This window comes from Budorcas taxicolor, chromosome 11 (assembly GCF_023091745.1).
Source record: "Budorcas taxicolor isolate Tak-1 chromosome 11, Takin1.1, whole genome shotgun sequence".
Lineage (NCBI taxonomy): Eukaryota > Metazoa > Chordata > Mammalia > Artiodactyla > Bovidae > Budorcas > Budorcas taxicolor.
Window position 1 is genome coordinate 69,979,343 of NC_068920.1, and position 19,428 is coordinate 69,998,770.

General features: G+C 50.7%; 1 protein-coding gene across 1 annotated transcript; it reads left to right on the top strand.

Annotated features, from left to right (window-relative positions):
- Positions 1 to 5,458: 5,458 nt before the first annotated feature.
- RTKN (rhotekin) lies at positions 5,459 to 19,250 on the top strand. The gene is made up of 12 exons (XM_052649282.1): positions 5,459 to 5,569; positions 12,710 to 12,909; positions 14,624 to 14,685; positions 14,783 to 14,836; positions 14,935 to 15,052; positions 15,265 to 15,474; positions 16,191 to 16,285; positions 16,395 to 16,501; positions 16,738 to 16,866; positions 17,559 to 17,727; positions 17,943 to 18,047; positions 18,625 to 19,250. The coding sequence occupies exons 1-12, from the start codon at positions 5,459 to 5,461 to the stop codon at positions 18,957 to 18,959; spliced, it is 1,695 nt and encodes a 564-aa protein (XP_052505242.1). The 3' UTR covers positions 18,960 to 19,250.
- Positions 19,251 to 19,428: the final 178 nt, after the last annotated feature.

A 19,428-nucleotide genomic window follows, 5' to 3' on the forward strand; every position in this document is an offset into this window, starting at 1 on the left:
GATGAGAATGGGTGAATTTAATTCAGATGACCATTATATCTACTACTGTGGGCAAGAATCCTTTAGAAGGAATGGAGTAGCCCCCATAGTCAACAAAAGAGTCCAGAATGCAGTACTTGGGTGTAGTCTTAAAAACAACAGAATGATCTCCATTCATTTCCAAGGCAAACCATTCAGTGTCACAGTAATCCAAGTCTATGCCCCAGGCACTAATGCCAAAGAAGCTGAAGTTGAATGGTTCTATGAAGACCTATAAGATCTAGAACTAAGTTAAGTTAAGTTAAGTCGCTTAGTCGTGTCCGACTCTTTGCGACCCCATGGACTGTAGCCCACCAGGCTGCTCCCTCCATGGGATTCTCCAGGCAAGAATACTGAAGTGGGTTGCCATTTCCTTCTCCAGGGGATCTTCCCAACCCAGGGATCGAACCCAGGTCTCCTGTATTAGAGGCAGATGCTTTAACCTCTGAGATCTAGAACTAACACCAAAAAAAAAAAAAAAAAAAAAGCCCTTTTCATCATAGGGGACTGGAATGCAAAATACTAAGTCAAGAGATACCTGGAGTAACAGGCAAGTTTGGCCTTGGAGTACAAAATGAAGCAGGGCAAAGACTAACAGAGTTTTGGCAAGAGAATGTACTGGTCATAGCAAACACTATTTTTCCAACGATACAAGAGATGACACTACACATGGACATCACCAGATGGTAAATACTGAAATCAAATCGATTATATTCTTTGCAGCCAAAGATGGAGAAGCTTGATACATTCAGCAAAAACAAGACCTGGAGCTGACTGTGGCTCAGATCATCAGCTCCTTATTGCAAAATTCAGGCTTAAATTGAACAAAGTAGGGAAAGCCACTAAGTCAGTGAGGTATGATCTAAATCAAATGCCTTATTATTATGCAGGAGAAGTGACAAATAGATTCAAGGGATTAGATCTGGTAGAGTGTTTGAAGAACTATGGATGGAGTTTCGTAACATTGTATAGGATATGGTGACCAAAACCATCCCCAAGAAAAAGAAATGCAAGATGGCAAAATGAATGTATGAGGAGGCCTTACAAATAGCTGAGGAAAGAAGAGAAACAAAAGGCAAAGGAGATAGAGAAAGAAAGATATACCCATCTGAATGCAGAGTTCCAGAGAATAACAAGGAGAGATAAGAAAGACTGCTTAAGTAAAAAATACAAAGAAATAGAGAGAAACAATAAAATGGGAAAGACTAGAGATCTATTCAAGAAACTTGAAGATATCAAGGGAGCATTTCATGCAACGATGGGCACAATAAAGAACAGAAACAGCTAGGACCTAACAGAAGCAGAAGAGATTAAGAAGAGGTGGAAAGAATACACAGAAGTGTACAAAAAAAGGTCTTAATGGCTCAGATAACCATGATGTTACTCACCTAAAGCCACATATCCTGGAGTGTGAAGTCAAGTGGGCCTTAGGAAGCATTACTATGAACAAAGCTAGCGGACATGATGGAATTCCAGTTGAGCTATTTCAAATCCTAAAAGATGATACTTTTAAAGAGCTACACTCAATATGCCAGCATATTTGGAAAACTCAGCAGTGGGCATAGGACTGAAAAAGGTCAGTTTTCATTCCAATACCAAAGAAAGGTAATGCCAAAGAATGTTCAAATTACCATACAATTGCGCTCACTTCACATGCTAGGAAGATTATGCTCAAAATCCTTCAAGCTAGGCTTCAACAGTACATGAACCAAGAACTTGCAGATGTACAAGCTGGATTTAGAAAAGCAGAGGAATCAGGGATCAAATTGCCAACGTCTGTTGGATCATAGAGAAAGCAAGGGAATTTTAAAAAAAAACCTACTTCTCCTTCACTGACTACACTAAAGCCTTTAACTGTGTGGATCACAACAAACCATGGAAAATTCTTAAAGAGCTGGGAATACCAGACCACCTTACCTGTCTCCTGAGAAACCTGTATGTAGGACAAGAAGCAACAGTTAGAACCAGACATGGAAAAACAAACTGGTTCCTAATTGGGAAAGGAGTACTTCAGGGCTGTATGTTGTTACCCTGCTTATTTAACTTACATGTAGAGTACATCATGCGAAATATCAGTCTGGATGACTCACAAGCTGGAATCAAGATTGTGGGGGAAAATATCAACAACCTCAGATAATGCAGATGATACTAGCCTAATGGCAGAAAGTGAAGAGGAATTAAAGAACCTCCTGATGAAGAGGTTCTTCATGTGATGCGAAGAGCCAACTCATTGGAAAAGACCCTGATTCTGGGAAAGATTGAGGGCAGGAAGAGAAGGTGGCAACAGATGATGAGATGGTTGGATGGCATTATCGACTCATTGGACATGAGTCTGGGCAAACTCTGGAAGATGGTGAAGGACAGGGAAGCCTGGCGTGCTGCAGTCCGTGTGTGCTAAGTAGCTTCAGTTGTGTCCGACTCTTTGTGACCCCATGGACTGTAGGCCGCCAGGCTCCTCTGTCCATGGGCTTCTCCAGGCAAGAATACTGGAGTGGGTTACCATTCCCTTCTCCAGGGGATCTTCCGGACCCAGGGATTGAACCGGCGTATCTTACGTCTCTTGCATTGGTAGGAGGGTTCTTTATCATTAGTGCTGCCTGGGAAGCCCAGTCCATGGGGTCGCAAAGAGTCAAACACGACTGAGTGACAACAAAGTTGTATTTAACAGCTGGAATGCACAATTCCAGAAAATTCAGCAATTTTCTCTTATGAGCTAGTATGAGGCTTCAGCATTCTCTGGCACCAAACTGTCTCAGTGTTTTTCTGTGATTTATGGGGAAAGTGTGGTTTGTTCATGTATTTTTTACTTTGTATTATTTTTTAAGTGGTAGAAAAAGAAATGTTTCAAAAACGGAATGAGTACTTTCAAAAAAAGAATTTAATTAAAAAATAATAACTCCTCCGAAATTTTGGCCCTTGTCTCTCCACCTTCAGTTGAGGACAGTGTCAGCTGGCTTCCCAAACCCCAGACATAACCTAGTCCAGCAGATTTATGCAAATGCGCGTCAGATTATGATCCCTAAAATATAACTCTGGTTGTGTCACTCCTTTCCCAAAATCTGAAGTCACATCAAGTACAAATAAATTCTCAGGCAAGATTTGAGCTCTATTTCCTTTCCAAATGCTTTGTATTCCTCCAGCTCTTGTTCGGGGTTTTCAAAACCTTCTGTATAGCCTCTGTTCCACGGGTGTGTGTGTGTGTGTATGTGTGTGTGTGTGTGTGTGTGTGTGTGTGTGTCCCTGCATGCAGCTGAGGGGGCCTCTGGAGAGGACAAGATTTGGGGCTCCAGCCCCTGCTTCTATTACAGCATCTGTGATCATATTTCATATATTTCAGGTGACATTTTCATTTTGGGAAAAAAGCATTCTGCTGCTAAAAGTTAAACATTTGAAATGAACCATTTTAGTCCCATAGCATGGCTCATCCCAGTCAAGCACTCTCAAATCTGTATGTTTCCTTTGGGCATCTCATTTGTTCATTTAGTTCAACCAGTGATTTATTGAGAACTCTGTATGTGCCAGGCACTGGGCATAAACCAGTGGATAAGATAGACTGTCTCTCCTTAGGGAGCTTACAGTTTAAAAGAGTGATGATAGATATTTGAAGAAATTTAGAAACAATGCCTTCCTTTCCCCTTCACTCTTCCTTTGAGATTTATCTCAGAGGCCACAGATTTTTCATAATCTTTTGATCTGCCTTTCCTAGTGACAGAAGAACTCCCTTCTTCATGTAAACTTCTGTAAACAACAGAGATGTTTGTTGTTTTTTTCTGTCTAGCATCCATTCTTTCACTTTCTGGTGGTAGTAACTGTAACCGTTTTTCAGAAACCATGTCTCCCTCCCCTCTCTCCCAGCTCACTGGGTTCCATTTGGTTTCCAGGACTGGGAAGTGACCTAGGCCTGGCCAGCTGGCACATGGAATCCTATTTGGCCAAAGCGATTGGTTCAGGTCTGGCCACCCCTCTGCCTATAAATATCGGTTTGAGATGGATAAACGATCTGAAATGGCCCATAGTGAATCCCAGACATGCACAGGAGCTTCAAGAAACAGCTCTCTTTTCTGCTGCATATAAGCCTGAAAGTACACAGACCCAGAATTTTTGACAACCATTTTATAATGCTGTGGAGAATGAAGCCCTTGGAGAGAAAAGTAGATCGAGATGAAGGAGAAAGACAGGATCCTTGTGGACGCTGAATACCTGGGTCAAGCCACAACGAAAGCCTGAGCCCTAGATATCATCATTCCTTAAGCCATAAATTTCCCCTTTTGCCAAAGTAAATTTAAGTCAAGTTTTCTAAAAGAATGTTGAGTAATTTTTCATAGCCCAGCAGTTCTAACCTGGGCTCTCTAAAGCTATAGCCTGGTATTTCTCTGGGTCTAGCTTTGAAGGGACCATTCTCTCTGTCTCTCTAGTTCTCCCCAGTAAATTCCTAAGGCCCCGGAATTCCTCATTTGTGGGCAGCAAACTAATCCTCTGCCATTTCCTTCTGTCCCACAGAGCTGGGGGTGGTGGTGAGGGGTCCCTTTTTCTGCAGAAGATGAGAATCCTAACCCTGCCTCAGCCACACAGCAAAGCAGCAGAGAGCCCATCTTTAGGTAACAGATATCCTCACCCTCTAAGGCAGTCAAGGTCTGGGTCCAGGGAACTGAAGGTCGCTGCTGCCTCCTACCCTTTTTCTTCATAACTCCGCTTAGGGGGCGCTTGTCTCGTGCCAGGCACTCATGCTGTATGTAATCCTCATAGCGACCTGAGGAGTGCGGTAGTTACTGTATCCTCACCGTACAAGTGAGAAAGCTGAAGCCAAGAAGTTCTCTGACAGTCAAGGATCCACGGTTAGTAACGAATGGAGCAGAGTTACCAGACCTGCTAAAGCACTGCTCGGTGAACTGTGGCCACTAGGGACGGAGGGGAGCTTAAAGTGGAAAGGGGGACGAAGAAGGGACATTTGGGGCCGTAGGAAGTTGAAACCCTGAGAAGCTGCTCAGGGGTGAGATTGGGCGCCGTCCCAGGGCGGCGCGGTGTGACTCGCTGTGCTCCCTGGGCCTTGGGGCTTTCCGCGGCAGGTAGTCCGGCTCGCGGAGGGGGCGCAGCCTTTGGGGCGGGGCTTCTCTAGGCCCGCCCCTCGCCCAGGTGTGGCGCCCGCAACCCCCGCCGCGAACCCCCTCAGTGCTCCCGAGGTGTAGGCCTGCTTGTAGCCCGGGACTGGCCCGGCCGCCCGGGCCTTTGGCGGGGGCGGGGGCAGGGGGGGTGGAGGGAGAGAGTGCCGCGCCCTGCCCGGCCCAGGTGTCGTCTCCGGAGGCGGAGTTTGGGAATCCGGCTGCGGGAGATTCCCAGCCGGACTAGCTGAAGGGCAACGAGGGAAAGAAGCCTAAGGGACAAAGCAGAGCCGGGCGGCGCGGGGAGTGCAGAAGGCAGGCAACGGCGCGGGACCGCCAGTATGTTCTCCCGAAACCACCGGAGCCGGGTCACCGTGGCCAGGGGCTCTGCCCTGGAGATGGAGTTCAAACGCGGCCGCTTCCGACTCAGCCTCTTATGCGACCCGCCGGAGGTGAGAGACCCGCGTCCCTGCCTTCCCCTCGCCCGGCTCCCGCAGTTCGGGCCGCCCGGGCCTCCCGCCCCGCCCGCGCGCGCCGAGGGGCGGAGACGCGGTGGGTCGGGTACAGAACAGAGGTTGTTGACTTAAAAAGTCAGGCGCGGACCGTCTGCACGTTAATCCAACCGTGTCACCCCAGACATTCTCTGGCCCAGTGGGATGATTTGCCTCCGCCTGGAAAAACTTCAGTTTAAGGAGCCCTAGGCTCGATTCCTAAGATGTGCCTTATGGCAGCCCTTCCGGGCAACCTGGACATGTGCAACTAGCCGGGGTCTAACAAGATTCCTGGCCTGTGCCCGCTCCTTCCCTGGCCTCCAGCCGCATCCCACAGCCCGTCTCTACCGTCTGGGACAGCCTCCGTCGTCAGTCCTGACTTCTCGGCCTCCTTCGCTGAAACTCTCCGCAACTGCTCCTCTGTGGCTGGGGGAATCGGAAGTGAGGGGTTCCCGATTAACGATTTGGGATTATTTCCCACACTCAAGCTTTCAGCCTCCTTTTCTGTGGCCTAAGAAGGGTCCAGCCTTTACAGTTCCCTTCCTGGCCCACTACTTTGCCCAGGTCTGAGCCCTACTTGTATGTAATTCCTTAAAGAGGCTCAGGAGAGGCTGAAAGATGTGAGGACCGAGCCAGGACGGAGAGGGCCAGTAGCGACAGCAGAGGCTGTCCTCCCAGGTCAGTTCTCCTTCGCTGCTGGTCCTGGAAAGAGTTAAGTGAGGGGGCCTTCCTCACTCCTCCCGGATTCCAGTCCTGGCTTCTGCACTGTTACCCCACAGCCTGCCCAGAACAAAGGCTCTTTCACACTCCTGTCCCACAGTCCCAGGCCTTCTCTGACTCAGAAGCTAGTGGGCCTGGGAGACAGGGCCTCTGTGGAGTCCCGCATAAGCAACGCCGCGTGGGGCCAGCGTGGGGGAGTGAGGGGCGAGGCCCAGGGACCAGGAGGAGGGGCCTGTGAGCTTGGGGCCGCCCCCGGGATAAGCCCGGCCTTTTTGGGGGCCATCGCGGAGGAACCGGGGTGGAGCCGTTGGGCCCCGGAGCGGAGTGTGACTCCGTGGGCCTAGGGTTGAGGGGGCGGTGGTGGCAAAGCTGCAGCTGGCTGGGAATCGGGGCTGGTTTCCTGTCTGGAAGGGAAGGGGCCCGCAGAGGGGAGCGGGGGCAGCGCAGCCAGGCACACCCCTGCCTTTCTCCCTCCCTCTCCTCCCTTCTGCTGGAAAAGCAAGGTAATTGTGAACCCAGGGTGGGGCGGGCTGGATGAAGGTCCCAAGTTGGAAGTGGTGGCCCTGGGGGTTGGGCCGCAATTACCCCTCTGTCCCACTTCCTAGGCTCACTCAATCAAGTCCCCACCTCTATCCCTCTTCTTCTTCAAACTAAGCCCGAACCCTTTCAGAAAGCAACCGCCTGACAATCCCCACGACTCCACAGAACCTGCATGAAGTGTCCCTTCCCGGCCCCCTTCCAGTTGTGCCTGCCCCTCACACCCTACAGCACACAGATTCTCTGTCCAGCAGGCCAGGGTTGTGGGCGGGGGCTGGGGAGGGGCCAGGGTCGGAATGAAAGAGCCTTTTTCTTCCACAGCTGGGAGAACAGCTGCCACCAAAGCAAGACTGGACACTCTGTGCCCAGAGCCCCTTCTGCAGCTGGCCTCCTCTCCGGGTACCCTGCTCATCCTCACCTCGCTTTCCTTTCCTCTCATGCCTGGCTCCATCAGGGCCGGGAACAACGGTAGGCAAGGAGACTTTGTCACAGCAGCCAGAGGGGTCTAACTGGAGCACGAGAGGGACAGGGGCTGCCTCTGCCCTCTGCCCAAGAACTGCCCACCTCTTTCAAGACGAGGAGAGCAGCGGGAGAGGAATTGTGGGGCAGCGTGGGGCTTGCTTGCCCCACCCCTCTGAGGGATCAGCAAGGGAAGGGGAGCCCAGGGGGCACAGAGATGCAGGACAGATTGCACATCCTGGAGGACCTGAATATGCTCTACATCCGGCAGATGGCGCTCAGCCTGGAGGTAACGACCCCACCCCTGGAGTGCACCTCCTCCACAGCATCCCAGTCCCGGTTCTGCGCTGCCCTTTCACGCTGGGCCTGCTCCCAGTGGGGAGAGGGATTAGGTGGTTCTGTGTGCCCTTCTTTGGGTGCTACTTATGGACCCAGGTTCAGTTCTGCCAGTTAGAGTATTGTGTTGTCAACAGGGTCTTCACCCTTATTTCTGGAAGCTCTGTGGGTTGGTGTGGCTGTGTGTGCTGGGGCTGAGGGCCCCTTTTAGGTGTGGGAAGAAGAGAGTACACTGTGAGCGTGATCTTCAGGAAGGAGATGGCCTTACCAGAGAAGGGGAAGAGGATTCTAGAGCAGGATGTAACGATTCTGTGGCCCTGAAGATGACAGGGAGCTGTTTATTCATTTATTTATTCTTAATCACATTTATCGAGCACCTACTATATGCCAGCTGCTTTCTAGATCTTGGGACACCTCAGTGAACAGGGAAGGGTCCACTCTAGGAGACCTAGAAACATGCAAACACATAAATAATCTCACAATGAAATTGTCATAAACATCAGGTAGGACAGGCAGCATTAAATGTAGGAGTCAGGGAAGGCCTTTGTGAGCTCTTCGAGCTGTGGCCAGAAGGATGAAGATATGTAGAGATGGGAGGAAGAACTTTCCAGACAGAGGGCAGAGTAAGGACCTTAAATGAGGATGATGATGATGGGGAAGAAAGAGAGCCAGTGTGGCTAAAACATACTGGTTGGGGTCAAACTGATGGGCGGGGACCAGATTATGCAGGGCTTTGAAGGCCATGACAGGTCATTTAGATTTTACTATAAGTGTGATATTGGCCCGTGGAGGGTTTTAAGCATGTGGGACGACTCACCTAATGTTTTAATATGATGGCTGTTGTGTTTGAAAGGAATAGGCTAGGTGTGGCGGCAGGGGCGGGGGGCGGGGGGGTCGTGACCACCAGCTAGGAGATCATTACAGCCTTTGGGGAATGAACCTGATGGTGAGGATTAAATGCTCATGGTGAAGACAGGGAGAAAAGGGCGGATTTGAAATGATGGTGGTAGATCTGACAGGGCTTGTTGATGGAGTGGATGTGAGGCTGAGGCAAAGAGAGGGCTCCTGAATGATTCTCAGGTGTGTGGCTAAGCACCGGGGCAGTGTGGTCATTTACAGAGATGGGAAAGATAGAGGAAGCTGTGGCAGGGACTGCCTGGACCAGGCAGAGGGTTGCTGCTGAGGAAGGTCAGAGGCCGGACAGTACAGAGTCTAGCTCAGAAGGGGGATTTATCACATGTTTTTGCACCCTCAACCTGGTCCCCACGCCCTAGATAATGACAGACATTACTAGTCATTCGTGGCACTCTTCACCAACAAATCCATGCATGGCCTCACAATCTTTCTCAGCACAATCTTGGCATAAATTATGCAGATTGTGTCCTTCACAAGGGCATTGCATAGTGGCAAGAGTCCTGGCCTAGTTTCAGGCTGTGTGAGGAGGAAACACCTTTATCTAAGTTATTTGCCTAGTGAGGGTCATCTTTTTCTAATATGCAGAAAGTTGCCCAGGGTCTTCAGTGGGACTCTGACACTACCTGTTGACTTGGGTTGGCACATGAAATAAAATCTATTTGCCATCCCTAGTCCTCTGCACTGTTCATGTTACTATGTGGCTATTTACATTTAAATTTTAATTAAAATGAAATAAAATAATTTTCAGTTCCTTAATTACTTTGGCCATATTTCATGTGGTCCATGGCTATTGAGCATTTCCATCACTGTAGGATGATAGAATGATCTTATTGGACATGGCTGGTCTAGGTATTTAAGTATTCAAATTCTGCATCCCTCCCCCTCCAGGTAATTGTTCTTCATAGGAGCCCTGCCCAAGTTCTGGGACAGAAAAGGGGGCTTAGATTTCACTTTAATCATCTCTTATTCAGCCATTGGTTGGTTGAGGGTGCTGTGTTCTTTCTCCAGGAGGCTCAGCAGTTCTCCAACCCCCAGCTCATTGATGTTTTAGGGATTAGCAAGAGGGGTAGTTGTGAAAGTGTAAATTCAAGAAGATTTTTCTGGAGAAGGCAACTTAAGGTGCAAGTAAGGAGGAGGTGGGAGTGCCGGACCCAGGCAGAAGTTAGATTTTCCCATTTAATCTTCAAACAGTGCTATGGAGCAGGTGGAATACCCAACTCCCACCCCCTACCCCTACCCCCACCCCCAGAGGTTAAGTTCTTACAGCTAGTCAAGTTCCTAAGCCAGGATTTGAATTTAGTCCTGGTGGAGTTTCTAAAAGGATCATAAGGCGATGAGAAGCAGAGCAGGAAGTTAGAGCCAGAAGAGAGTGGGAGGAACTGGAAAGGATGTCCAGAGAGGGCCTAGTATGTGCTGGGGTTTCAGGCCATGACTCAGCCTTCTTCAGCCCCTTGGGTCCTGACCCAGTCCAGCTGACATCCAACTGAGGGCTCTTTACCAGGAGAGCCTGGTGAAAGTACCGCCAGCTTGGGAAGAGAGGGCATATGGGTGGGGAGGAGGGGACATGGAGCTATCCCTGAGGTAGGGAGAGGGGGTGAAGGTCTGGGATCCAGATCCTGTGTCAGGATTCCCAAAATGGTCTGCCCAAAGGATGGGATTTTTATAGGGCATTCTCCACTGTGGGGCTGTGGGCGAGTGGATTCAAACCAGAGGGCTGTGGGGGCAGTGGCAGACAGGGTGTCTGGGCCCCTATGCCAGCTCATCCGGGCTGCATACCGTGACTTCTCTGCAGCCCATTATACCAATGTATTCCAATGTATATACCTTCCTTCCTCTGGCAAGCTCCCAGGCCAGGAGTCACCCTGGGGAGCACTTGTAACATGGAGGGGTCTCCTGATCTCCGGCAGCTCAAGAGCCTGGAGCCCTTTCCAGGGTGAGGGCAGTGCTTCTGGAGGCACCGCCCCCTGCCACTAGGTCTCTCTGGTTAACGCTGCCGCTGGAGCCTAATGGGGTCAGGCGCACAGAGGGACCGAGGGGCTGCCTGCGGCTCACTCTTGTGACAGCTGGGAGCTGTCATCGGCGCTCACTGCAGCCGTGGCGGCTCCCCAGGTACCTGGTGGTGAGGTTCCCCGGAGGACCAGCCATACTGCCTCCATCGTGCTGCATGGGCAATGGACAGGGCTAGGGAAGAATCCATGAGTGCTGGGGCTGGGACCAAAAGGCAAGTTAGGAGGGGCCCTGAGGATGTTGCTCAGCCCTACCCCCCTCACTTGTTTGGGGTATTTGTGGTAGAAGCTGGATGGAGAATGAGATGGGGATGGGCAAGCAACAAACCTTAGCAGAGATGGGATCTTGGTGCAGGCAGGCATGGTGGAGGTGGGGACAACTGGGTAGTCTGAGAGGGCTTTCTGGTGGAGGGGGCACTCTACACGTTGGCCTATTTATAGTCAGGAAGGGAAACGTGGATAGTGAGGGTGATGAGAGTCTGGCCTAGCCCAAGTAGGGAAGGAAGAATCAGCAGGTAGGTCAGACAAGGCAGTTCCTGGAAGCAGTAATTTAGGGTGTTCAGGTCTTGGAGACTTGAAGGCTAGAGTCATCCGGGACAGAGGCAAGGGCACAGTGTGAAAGAGAGCTGGTGTGAGGGAGAAGACAGGTTTTGATGTTGGGCAGTCACATTCACCCTCCTCTTCCAACCCTGTGACTCCACTTGGCTTGCTTCTGATGTGTATACACTGTAATAGGGTTAGTCTTCCAGTTGCTCTCTGAAGCCTTCCCCATCACCTCAGCCAGAAACAAATAGGGTCTGTTTCCTGAGTGCATCTGTGCCATGACCTGGCACTTACAGAACAGCCATTAATGTCTGCATCTCTCACCTCCCAGCTGGATTTCAAATGTGAAGCCTTCGACAGCACAGGGATGCTCTAGTGTTATTATTGGCTGAATGTTACTGGGGCTGAGTAGCAGCATTAAAATAAGTACACACTACTTCCTCCCCGCCCCCACCTCCTTCCAAGTACACCATATGCTGGGCATTTTGCTAAGTGCCTGCTCAGCAACTCGCTCTTGACCTTCTGTTTCACCTGCCTTCCTGTCTGTCTTCACCTCCCTTACTCAGAAGGCCAGCAGGTGGCACGCTCCAGAATCTGGGGTGTGTAGTGCATTCTGTACAGCATGGGTGAACACTGTAGGTAGTATGCTTCTTCTCCACTGACCGCTTGCCAACTAGGGTCTCTCATCACTTGAGTCTTTGGGGTAACCCAGGATCTACCATCTGTGGCCATTCCCTTTAGGTGGTGGTTCTCAGCCTGGGCTACACCTCAAGATCACTTGGGGAATTTTCCCAAAAATGCACACGCCCCACCTCTTAAGAGATTCTTATTTTGCTAATCTGAGGTGGGGCCTGGTGACCTTTTTTAAAAAAAATCAGAAGATTTAATTTTTTTAAAAGGTAACACAATTTCCAATAGTATGGTAGATTTATAAACTATCATAAGTTGACTTTCTATTCCTGGCTCCCAGCCCCACAACCACTACTATTTTATGTGTATCTATGGATATGGATATGCATATATAAATATATGCATATATAAATATGCTCCAAATAGGAGCATGCTGTAATACTGTTCTACTATCTTTTCTCATTTCATGTATTTTGAATAGTTTCATTTTTGCATACGTCTACCTTAATGTCTGCAATATTCCATATTCCGTGGTATAGATGTACTATAACATATTTAACCAATGCCCTATTGAAGGACTTTTAATCTTGGTGTTTTAAATTGATGCTGCAATGAATATGGCTCTGCCCACAAGTGTCACTGTATTTGTAGAATAAAATCCTAGATGATGCATAGCTGGATAAAAGGATGTGAATTTGTAGCTTTTACAGATTTTTCCAAATTGTGCTCCAAAGAGGATGAAAAAATTTATACTCCCAAGGGCATCTGTATTTTTACAAAGCTTCTCTGGTTATTCCTGGGCAGTTGAAATTGAGACTCAGTCCCTGCCCTTTAGTTGCCTGAAACCTAAGTTCATCAGTTTCTTGTTGACCACAGCCCACTTAGGGACTGAAGGGTGCATCAGCCTGTCCCCCGATTGATATTTCCTTCTCTTCCTTATCCCCACTCTGGCTAGGACACAGAGTTGCAAAGAAAGTTGGACCATGAGATCCGGATGAGGGAAGGGGCCTGCAAGCTGCTGGCGGCCTGCTCCCAGCGAGAACAGGCTCTGGAGGCCACCAAGAGCCTGCTGGTGTGCAACAGCCGCATCCTCAACTACATGGGCGAGCTGCAGCGGCGCAAGGAGGCACAGGTGCTTAAGAAGACAGGCCGGCGGTAAGCAAGGGGGAGGCGAGGCTTTATGGGGATAGTGGTGCACTGGATATATATATGAAGCATGGAGTATGGGGCACCTCGAAGACAACTTCCTGATGAAGACTTCCCAGGGACCTAGAAGATACCTTGGTGTTTTATCACCACAGTGTGCTGCCCGGAGGCACACTAGTGAGTTGCTAGGGCCCAGTAAAGCCAGTGTGTCTGGTGAAAGGCCGGCAGTCTGAGGAGAGTAATGCGGAAGTGCTAATTTGCTAAGCCGTGCCTGTGATCTGATGAGCCTGTTTGTCTGGCTTCTGGAAAGCTAATTTTCTCAAAGCCAGTTCACCAAATGGTCAATTTGCTAAATGACCAATTAGTCATTTACTGTAACAGACAGTAGCTAATTGTACCTGGGGTTTGCGTCATCTGAGGCAGAAATTGGGAGAAATAATAATAAAAAAAAACTTAAGTAAAAGCCTACCCATTCATATAAATTAGACTGTGTACTAAAAGGACTCAATCTGACAAAACTGTAGTGAAATGGTTGAGATGATGCTCTGGTAAAACTAAAATGTGGGAGAAAATATTTGGCAAATTGATCATTCTGAGAACTGACCATTTTTTTATAAATTGGTCGCTTGGAAAATTGGCTTCTGGCAAAGTAACCTGTTTGACCCCACAAGGCTGAGTGGGGAGAAGGTACAGGCCCCTTACAGGCAAAGTGTCCATTCCAGCTCACACACAGGAGAGGCTGTCAGGAGGCCTCTAGAGTTCACCCGTGAAGACACCAGGGGAAGGCAGGAACCCCTCAACGGCTGCTCCATAAAGTTAAAGGAAGAGCAAGCAGGCATAGGGACAGCTTCTACTGTGAGTCTGCTGTCTCTTAAGAGGTGGCTGTTGACAAGCTCTGCCTTGCCCAAGTCCCCACACGTCCCATACAGTGTGATCTGTGGTGCACCCTAGGCCCTGGCAGCTGAACACATTGCCATCAGTGCCACGTCGTTTAGTTTAAGGCTGTTCCAAGTCACTAGTTTCATTATGAAGAGTTATAAATTAGTATGGAGAAGCTGGCCACCACCTTAGGAAAGGGACACATGCTCAGTGAGTTCTAAAGATAGGCAGGGAGGGGAGGAAGATCTGATGTCCCTCCCACAGTGGAGGAACTGGGGAACTTGGGGCACTGGGAAGGTTTAGCCAATTTGGCCAGAAGGGTAGAGAAATCAAAGCTGGGGGCGAAGATGGAGAGAGATTTGTGATAAATGGGACATAAATGTCCCCTTTGGGTTCTTGATTTTCTGACTGACCGAGTACCCTCCTTTATTGAAGTGATGAGATGGTGGAGACAAGCAGCCTTTGTTGTTAAAAAGAAAGCCTGCAAACTCCTCCAAGCCTGAGGAGAATCCTTGAAAGGGAGTCTCTCTGTGGGCAACCTGTCTCCTCAAGCCCCACTTCTTCCTGGCAGGAGTCTAGGGAGGTGGTCAGGAAGGGTGCTTGTTGGGGGTGGCCTGAGCTTGTACTGTGTGTGTAAGCTAAGTACCTCTAGTATTCCCAAGCCCAGCAACCTCCTGGGTTCAATGGACAACTCTCCCTAACAGTCCTTCAGCTCTGCCAGTGTCAGCCTGGCAGGGATCTGGCAGCTGAGCTCTGGGCCGGGGGAGTCCTAGAGCCTTTGGGAACCAGAACCAGGGGGAATGGTGTCAAGAGGCCAGGCTAGGATGTTGTGATTTGCCCACAGGCCTTCGGACAGTGGGCCACCCACTGAACGCTCCCCCTGCCGTGGCCAGATCTGCATTTCTGGTAAGAAGCACAACTACCCCAGCTGCTGGCATTCTTTGCCCAGTGATAAGATCTCCTGTCCCGGCTTGACATCTATTCCTATCCCTCTGCCCCTTAGATCTTCGGATTCCACTCATGTGGAAGGACACAGAATATTTCAAGAACAAAGGCGGTGAGTTCCACTCACGTGGGACAGACTAACGGGAGGGGCCCTGAGACTGGAGGTCCCCCTGGGGGCACATCATTACCGATTTTGCTCTCGGCCCCCAGACCTGCACCGCTGGGCTGTGTTCCTGCTGCTGCAGATAGGGGAGCACATTCAGGACACAGAGATGATCCTGGTGGACAGGACCCTCACAGACATCTCTTTTCAGAACAACGTGCTCTTGTGGGTACCTCATCCCTGTGGCTCCCGGCTTTATCTACTAGGCTCGAATCATGTAGTTTTAGAGGAGGGAAGAGAAGGAGGGAGGGAGCTGGGCCTTCCCTGTGGAGCTGTCCTGTACTTGCATGACATCCATCCTAACCCCAGCGCCGCTCCCTGGACTGGCCCAGACTATCCTCCTCTCCTTGCTTCCTCCCGTATTCCTATTCCTACAGTGCCGAGGCAGGGCCAGACTTTGAACTGCGGCTGGAGCTGTATGGGGCTTGCGTGGAAGAGGAGGGGGCCCTGGCTGGAGCCCCCAAGAGGCTCGCCACCAAACTCAGCAGCTCCCTGGGCCGCTCCTCAGGGAGGCGTGTCCGAGCATCGCTGGAGACTGCTGGGGGCTCAGGCAGCAGTCCCATCTTGCTTCCCACCCCAGCTGTCGGGTAAGCACCTATATTCCTCCCCAGCCCTCAGCTGGCCACCGCTGATCTCTGAGCTGTGTTGAGCATGCAGAGCCTATTTTCTACTGTTGCCAGGACACGCAGACAGATATGAATGAGCAGTGGTCACATACTGGGAGGCACTCTGGCCGATACCTCAGGTACCTCAAACAACCAACTGAGAAGACCAACAGGAATGCAGGAAGAGCTAGGTTCTGGGGTCTTCACTGCTTTTGCAGCAACAGATACACCTTATGTAGATATAACAGAGTGCCCCTGGCTACAGCAGAATACCTGGGTGCTGTGGTGTTGCCTACAGGCAGCTGGAGGCACCTAGTAGACTCACTGGGTCTCTGAGGAGCAGTTTGAGAACCTTGCAGGTAATGAACAGATTGCTTATTTTGGAGATAGACGCAGATTCAAATTCAAGTTCCGCCACCTCAGTTTTATTTTGGGGCAGACTTCTTAACCTTTTTAAGCCTCAAGCTGCCTCGTCTATTAACTAAAGAATGCCACCAACCTCAGGGCTGTTGTGGGAATACAGTGGGATAACGTATTTAAAGCACAGGCCCCAGCACTTATCGGGAGTACAGTAAATGTTTGTCTCATCCCCTGTGGGGCAGCCTAAACAGTGGGGCAGACAGACCTGCTCAGCTCTTATTGCTCTTGCCACCCAGCATGCCCCTCACTTGGCTGCTGCCCACTTCTCTGTCCTGCAGTGGTCCTCGTTACCACCTCTTGGCTCATACCACGCTCACCCTAGCAGCTGTGCAAGATGGGTTCCGTACACATGACCTCACCCTCGCCACTCCTGGTGAGTATGTGTCTATGTGGGGGATGCTGGATGATGAGAAGAGGGGCTGTTAGATGGTCCCTTCCCCTTCACATTTCCCACCCTCACCCTGCACTTCTTTTTCCCCCAGAGGAGAACCCTGCCTGGCTGCCCCTGTATGGTAGCGTGTGTTGCCGCCTGGTGGCTCAGCCTCTCTGCATGACTCAGCCTACTGCAAGTGGTACCCTCAGGGTGCAGGTGAGGGGCCCTGAGGAGTGGAAGGGAAGTGGGAGAAGACAAAGGAGAGCCAGATCACCTAGGGATCAAGGAACTATTGAAAATGTAAGATCTGGGTGGAGGAAGAAGGGGCATGGTAAGATGAAAGGAGGGTAAGATAGGAGGGTGGACAGAAAGGAATCATTTTTCTGTGGGGGGCTGGGAAGAAGGGTGTTGGGGGTGTGATTCCCCTAGGAAACCTTGAGTCATTTATGCAGCAAGCTGGGGAGCCGCGGGACTGGGTGCAAGTACATGGAGTCCTGAAAGGCACAAACCTCTTCTGTTACCGGCAACCTGAAGACACAGACACTGGGGACGAGCCGCTGTTTACTATCGCAATCAACAAGGTGATGAGTCTCTGGTGGTGAAGCCACCAGGTGCCAGGGTTCGGGAACCTCTCCATCAGGCCCCAGGAGGGTGGGCACAGAGACCTCAGAGAGATCAAAGCTAGCTTCCTGCTCCCAACAGCACCACACCCAGCTTCAGGGCCAGGGATGCCGAGGGACCGTGTTCTCCCCACCAGCATCACGGAAAACGCGTCCCTTCTACTCGCCAGCCTCAGCCCTTGCCAAGTGCCGCAGAGGGTTCTAGCGCCAGCTTAGGACGTTTCATCCTCCTCCCGTCTTTCTTCAGATTCCAGTCTGCATCTCTTTTACCCTTTCCTGGTTTTCCCTCCCAGCCCAAGTCCAAGGACCGTCTTTGTTTCCTGGCCCTTTTGCTGGCATTCCTGCCGACTTTTATACAAGTATTGAGGGGCCTTAGTGTTCCTGTTCCTGCCTGCCTCCTCACCTTCCCCGCCTTGCTCAATCTCTCCTTTCCTGTCTCCATTTGCTCCTTTTCCTGACTAAGGATGACTTGTCTCATTCTACTTTCTTGCCATTTCTTCCTACTCTGATCAGTAGGAGGCAAATGAGACGGCTTGGTGAAAGCTCCACAAGCTCCTCCTTCTAAGGGTAGGGATGACCAAGCCTGCCTGATGTCACAGCTGACTTCTGTGACCAAGGTGAAGGTGGAAGCAGATCTTGGATTTCTCCTATAGGAGACTCAAGTCCGGGCAGGGGAGCTGGACCAGGCAGCCGACTGGCCCTTCACCCTGAGCATCAGTAACCGGTATGGGGAGGAAGAGGTGACACACACTCTTCAGGCAGAGAGTCGGGGAGCCCTGCAGAGCTGGATGGAGGCTCTGTGGCAGCTTTTCTTTGACATGAGTAAGAGGAAGGGTCTGGATTGGGGCTTGTTATTTTTACCAAAATAATTTGATAATTCTTATAATTCAAAATTATATAATTAATACAATATGAAATTATTATAATAATTCTTACAATAACACAATGCTTTTTGAAATGCGCTTATTTCAAGAATGTGTGGAAGGGAATGTAGCAGGGGAGAAGGCAGCCCACCCCCACCAATGCTCCCCCCTCAGGTCAGTGGAAGCAGTGCTGCGATGAGATAATGAAGATTGAAACGCCTGCTCCTCGGAAACCACCCCAAGTGCTGGCCAAGCAGGGGTCCTTGTACCATGAAATGGGTGAGTGAAAATGCACTGTGGGATCCTCGTGGGAAGTTGCATTGGGGGCTTCAGGGGAACCCAGATAATAGAGACAGAGAGAAAGCACACTGTGGGCTAAGGCAGAGCTCTGGGGACCCAAGTCCCACCCAGGATTCCTTTCCCTTCTCCAACTCTTCTTAAAATCACCTCCACCAAAGTTCAAACAAAACCCTGTAGAACCAGACTCATTTCATGGATTTTTTCCCCTAATTTTTTCTTTCCTGTTTCCCTTTCTGTATGTGGATTCCTGTCTCTTCCTCTGACCCTTCACTTGCCTGGCAATGCTTTTATTTTCCCCCTCTTTCTTGGTTTCTTCGCCTACTTCTGCCTCCTCCCCTCTTGCTGTCCATCCACTGCCCCCATGTGCCACAGTCTTATCAGAGCCCGTGGCTCCTGGGGGCCCATGTGAGGGGCTGCTCCTGCAGGATAATGCAGTCTCAGCTGAGATCCGGGCTCTGCTTTCCTCCGCTTACAGTGACAGGTGATGCTCAGGGCTGAGTAGCTCTGGGGCCCAAGCTCTGACTCCCCTCCCCTCAATCCCTTCCTGATACCACAGCTATTGAGCCGCTGGATGACATCGCAGCGGTGACAGACATCCTGGCCCAGCGGGAGGGCGCGAGGCTGGAGACGCCCCCACCCTGGCTAGCAGTGTTTACAGACCAGCCTGCCTTGCCTGGCCCCTGCTCACCTGCTTCAGTGGCCCCAGCTCCAGCCCGGATCCATTCCTTGCCCTGGGGGAGACCCCGAACATTCTCTCTGGATGCTGTCCCCCCAGACCATTCCCCTGGGGCTTCTCGCTTGGTCGCCCCTCTCCCCCTGCAGCGATCCCCACGATCCAGAGGCCTCTGCAGCAAAGGCCCACCCCACACTTGGCTCCAGTCACCAGTGTGAGAGAAAAAGGTGCTGGCAACAGGATCTGGCCAGAAGAGGGGAAGATCTGTGTGCAGCTGGGCTCGGATTCAACACTGTTTGTAGCAGGCTGACCAGCTTGGCCTCCCCTTCCTCTGCTGGAGTTGGGGTAGGCTGAGAAGGGGTAGCCGAAGCCCCTTTAAGCTGCGGTCGCCACGGTGCTGAGGGACTCGTTCCCAGGGCTGGCTGGGACCCCGTAAACCCTTCCTGGGAGAAAACTGGAACCAACCCTGCCCTACCTCCCTTCATTAACCAGCTTTGAGAATGGCACTGAAGAGCCCTGGGAGGGAACACCACTCCCTTGTGACTTTTACATTGACCATTAAAGTTATTTAACATCACCCTTCACCTGGTTGTTGAGGACAGACTGCCTCTTGACTTGGTCAGGACCCGTCATAGCCCCTTATCCCTGGAGCTTAGTTCACTAGTTGTGAAGTGTGACCATGAGATT